Source organism: Carlito syrichta, unplaced genomic scaffold (genome assembly GCF_000164805.1).
Source record: "Carlito syrichta isolate Samal-C Ts95f unplaced genomic scaffold, Tarsius_syrichta-2.0.1 Scaffold314018, whole genome shotgun sequence".
NCBI lineage: Eukaryota > Metazoa > Chordata > Mammalia > Primates > Tarsiidae > Carlito > Carlito syrichta.
The window spans coordinates 290,043-294,832 of record NW_007258114.1 but is presented as its reverse complement, the minus strand read 5'-3'; the positions used below and the strand labels follow the sequence as shown (position 1 = coordinate 294,832).

The 4,790-nt window shown below is 59.2% G+C and overlaps 1 protein-coding gene across 1 annotated transcript in view; it reads right to left on the bottom strand.

Moving 5' to 3' along the window:
• The window catches only part of SLC2A6 (solute carrier family 2 member 6), a 7,677-nt gene extending 3,027 nt beyond the window's left edge, over nucleotides 1-4,650 (bottom strand). The window contains exons 1-6 of the mRNA XM_021718934.1: nucleotides 4,643-4,650; nucleotides 4,312-4,564; nucleotides 2,884-3,090; nucleotides 2,229-2,328; nucleotides 1,097-1,308; nucleotides 685-837 (exon numbers count right to left, since the gene is read on the bottom strand). Of these exons, the coding sequence (XP_021574609.1) occupies nucleotides 685-837; nucleotides 1,097-1,308; nucleotides 2,229-2,328; nucleotides 2,884-3,090; nucleotides 4,312-4,564; nucleotides 4,643-4,650 (933 nt within the window). The remainder of the gene's footprint in view (nucleotides 1-684; nucleotides 838-1,096; nucleotides 1,309-2,228; nucleotides 2,329-2,883; nucleotides 3,091-4,311; nucleotides 4,565-4,642) is intronic.
• Nucleotides 4,651-4,790: the final 140 nt, after the last annotated feature.

The following is a 4,790-nucleotide window of genomic DNA, read 5'->3' as shown; positions in this document are numbered from 1 at the left end:
CTTCTCCTTTTTTTTGAGTCGGACTCACTCTGTCCCCCAGGCTGGAGTGCAGTGGCACGCTTACGGCCGTCACAGCCTCGGCCCGCTGGGCTCAGACAATCCTCCTGCCCCAGCCTTCTAAGTAGCTGAAACTACAGGCATGTACCACGACACCTAGTGACTTTTTTGATTTACTGTAGAGATGCGGTCTCACCATGTTGTCCAAGCTGGTCTCAAACCTGTGGACTCAGGCAACCCTCTCGCCTTGGCCTCTCAAAGTGCTGGGATTACAGGTGTGAGCCACCACACCCGGCTTAAGGGTCTGTATTTTTATAAAACCGGTTTCCTTTGTCATCCTGTATATTGTGTGTGGGGCTTTTTTGGTTGTGGTTTTTTTTTTTTCTTTTTGTTTTTGCAGAGACAGGTCTTGCTATGCTACTCAGGCTGGTCTTGAACTGGTTCAAGCAATCCTCCTTCCTTGACCTCCCAAAGTGCTGGGATTACAGGCGTGAGCCACTGGGCCTGCCATGTATTATATTTTTTAAATAGTTCGCTTCACTTAAACACACCATTCTGAGAATGGTGCATGGCACAGAAACTCTCTCCACGGTCCAGGTCTCGCTGCTCTACCCCCAACACCCGGCCCTGCCCCGCCCACTCGGCAGGACCCTGTAGGCTGGTGCCCGGCCGCGGCCACGCTCTCACCAGCAGGACGGCGGTGCTGTTGAAGATGGACTGCAGGTAGACCAGGATGGGCGTGATACCCGTCAGCTGCTGCAGAAAGCGCATCAGCAGGGCGATGGCGATGGGCCGGTGCATGTGCGGGTCCCGCACCTCAGCCCACGACACGCGGCTGCTCTGGAGACACCAGGCCACCGCTCAGGGCACTGCGCCAGTCTCTCCGGCAGGAGCCACCCTGCCCCGACGCCAGGAAACCCCCTTCCTCCCTCCCCGAGAAGGCGCCAGCCCACCAGGCCAGCCAGGCTCTGGGGACAGCTCCCCCAGCCCCGGGCGCCTGGATTAGCGGGGGAAGCCACCGGGACTCAGGGAGGCCTGGGGACGGGCTGCGGCACACGGGGCTGGGGCTGCCGACGCGGACACCCCGTCCCTCCTGCACCTGTCTCTGGACATTGTCCTGGATCTGCTCGAACTCCCAGCGGATGTCGGTGTCGGCCCCGCGCAGCCAGGCCAGCGCCCGCAGCGCCTCGTCATCCCTGCCCCGCGACAGCAGGAAGCGCGGCGAGTTGGGCATGAAGCTGAGCAGAAGGATCATGACGAGCACGGGCACCTCCCCAGCCACAGCCAGCCAGCGCCACGGCAGCAGGAGGCCTGCAGGCGGAAGGGCGTGAGGGGCTGGGGTCTGGGCCTGGCAGAGCCCCCTCCCTCTGCAGCCTCTGAGCAGCCTCCTCTGCCCTTCAGAGTCTAGTCCAAAGGCAGCCTCCTACAGGAAGCCTACCCTGATTGTCCCAGGCCACTGCAGTCTAAAGGCAGAGAGGTGCTGCAGAGATTGCCCAGCCTCTGCACACTGTGGAAGATCCTTGGAGGGTCCCAAGGATCATGGTGGGGCGAGGAGGGGTTGGCTGAATAGGTAACCGGGCCTCCACCCCCAAACCTCTATCCCGCCTCAATGAGCGACTGTACTCTGGTCTCTTTTCTACACGGATTTCCCATCTGAGATCCTATTGGATGGCAGCATTCTGCTGTTAAGGTAGACTGAGGGCTGGGCGTGATGTCTCACATTTGTAATCCCAGCATTTTGGGAGGATCGCTTGAGCCTGGGAGTTTGAGACAAGCCTGGGCAACATAGCGAGACCTCGTCTCCACAAAAAAATAAAAAAATTAGCCAGGTTTGGTGACACGTGCCTGTAGTCCTAGCTACTTGGGAGGCTGAGGTAGAAGGATCATCTGAGCCCAGAGGTCAAGGCTGTGGTAAGCCAAGAGCATACCACTGCACTCCAGCCTGGGCAACAGAGCAAGACCCTGACTCAGAAAAATTTTAAAAAGGTAGACTGAAGACTGTTGTCCAGGGAAAACCCTGGCTGCCCAGTTCGGGACTGGGTCCATGCCTGGGGGGCGGGCACAGCCTGGAAGCCACAGCGAGGGGCTGGCTGAGTGAGGCCGGGAAGCTGGATCTCCTGCCTCCCTGCCCGGGTCTGTTCTGGGTTATGTTCATTCTCTTTCCACCCACGTCTGCTTCAGGGCACCCTCCACTCCCCCAAGCCTGCAAAGGCATGCAGGACCATACTTGCCAAGGGCATAGAGGGACAGGGATCCGAACACTGCCATGAGCTGGGGTGTGGCCCCCAGAGTCCCACGAATGACAGGGGGGGCAATCTCAGACACGTATACCTGCAAGACACGCCCACCCACACCGGGCTTGGTGAGAACGCAGCATCCTGGCCTGGCCTCGGTGGGAGAGGTGGCCCCTGGGAGCCCTGGGAAGTGGGAAGAGGGGGCTTGTGGCGGGGTTTGTCCCATCACGACTCACAGCGTGGCCTCGGGCAGCTTGCCTGTCCTCAGTTTTCCCAACTGTAAAGTGGGCGGGCGGCAGCACTGAGCTCCAGACCTGGGGCTGAGTGGGTCAGTTTCCCCAGTGTTATTGCCTCCCCAGCTGACTGGGTGTGTGGCATACTGGATAATTTAGGAAGGCCCCGGGGAGGGGACAGGGCAGGGACTTCCCTTTCTCCCCTTGTTGCTCAATGTGGATTTCTCCAATTGAGCAATGCCTTTGACGGGTCGAGAAATGGGGTGGGAGGTTTGGAGAGTCCAGGGCAGGGGCGGCTGAGGACAGGGGGACAATTTCCCCTCAATCAGGAGGCCCCAAGGGAAGACAAACATACTCTCACTAGCCAGAAGACATGGAGGCCAGTTGGGGGATGGGGGGGTGGGAGGTCCTGGCCTTACCGGGATGCAAGCAGCCGTGAGCCCTCCAGCAAAGCCCGTCAGCATCCTCCCAAGCAGCAGCGCCCAGAGGCCGCGGGCCCCCGCCATGAGCGCATAGCCGGCCACTGAGGGCACAGCCGAGAACATGATGCTGAGCTTCCGGCCCAGAAGGTCGTTGAGGACCATGGCACTGAGGCCTCCGGCCGCTGCTCCCAGAGTAAACACGGACTGCAGAGACAGGAGGCACAGACAGACACGTCTAGGCACTGAGTCCCCTCGTGTCACCTGAGAGTCTAGAGATGTTTCTTCTCTGGGCTGACTCCAAGAGCAGGAACAGGACTCAGGTCAGTGATGGTAGTGAGTCTCCTGTCTCAAGAGATGTCCAAGTAGTGTGTGGACAACCATTTGTTAGGAGTGCTAACGAGGAGAGTTCTACCCCAGGAAGAGGTGGTGTTACGTATCCTCAGTTCTGTCCAGCCTGATGCTTAAGTGTCCAATTTTTTTTTTTTTGGAGTTGGGATCTCCTTCGCCCAGGCTGGAGTGCAATATAATGCAATCCTGGCTCACCACAGCTTCGACCTCCTGGGCTCACGCAATCCTTCCTCCTCAGCCTCCCAAGTAGCTAGAACTACAGGCTCACACCACTATGCCTAGCTAATTTTCTGATGCTCTGTAGAGACAAGGTCTTGCTATGTTGCCCAGGCAGGTCTTGAACTCCTGGGCACAAGAGATCCCCCTGCCTCGGTCTTCCAAAGTGTTGGGGTTACAGGCATGAGCCACAGCACCTGGCCTAAGCGTCCAAAATTTTAATACAGATTTCTGGGACTTGACAGCCCTGGGACTTTAGGATTTTGAGTTCTTAAATTCCCTGTAGAGTGTGGTGACCAGGACCCAGTCCATGGGACTCGGCCCGTTGTGTAGCCTGTCTAAGACTCAGGTTCTTCAGCTGTGTCATGGGGAGAGCAAAAGTTCCTAACTCATGGCTTGGCCCTGGGAGACAATGAGCTCTCATATAAAGTTCCCTGCACACCCCTGGGGCATACTGAGTGCTCAGTAAACCTTGGGTATTTTCATCTTGCCTACTATGTTGCAATTCTAAATCGGAGGCTACTAGGATTGTAACTCCAGAATCTGGAGCGCTTGGCAGGGGGTCTTCCTCTCTGTCAGCCCACAGTCTGTTTGGGGGACCCTCCTTGCCCCAGCCCAGCTGTGAGCCCTCACCCCGTCCGGCGGAGACCTTTTGGGACACCTCCCCACCTGTTCCTTCCCAGGCCTTCCCAGTGGCTTTCACTTCCTCATTTCAGAGCAATCACCTAGCCTCACCCCAGCCGCCAGCAGACTGGAAGCGGGGCAGGGCCCTCGAGGGGGTGTCAGGACAGAGCTTTTGAGAGATCACTGCTCAGTGGGTCCCTGCCGCCGCCCCCCCCAAGCTCAGAGCACGGTCCTTACCCCGAACCAGGATGCCTGGGTTTTGGTCAGGTGCAGATCCGGATCCAGGGACTGCTCCAGGGCGGGGATGACGGGGGACGTGTACACCAGGGCATATCCGAAGCTGAAGTTGCCCAGCACGGCAGCGAAGGTGGCCAGGAACACCCTTTTGTTCTGCAGGGGCCTGAGGACGACGGTGGACAGAAAGGACCAGGGTCTGCCTCCTTTCCAGACTGTGGTCTTTCCGGGCCCGGTGGCCGCCCTGTCCAGCGGGCTGGGGGGGGCCTGGACCCAAGGCCATTCAGATTCCCAGGGCCCGGCGCCAGCTCCCTCGGGAAACTCCCCGGGCTACCCCGGCATCGTGGCGGACACGGTGGGGCTGGGGCCCTCTTCTGCCGCCTGCGGTGTGACCTCAGCCAAGCCCCTGACCCGCCCTGGCCTCAGTCTCCCTGTCTGTGCCAGCCGGGCCCGGCCATCCCACTGCGGGCCGCTCCTCCCCT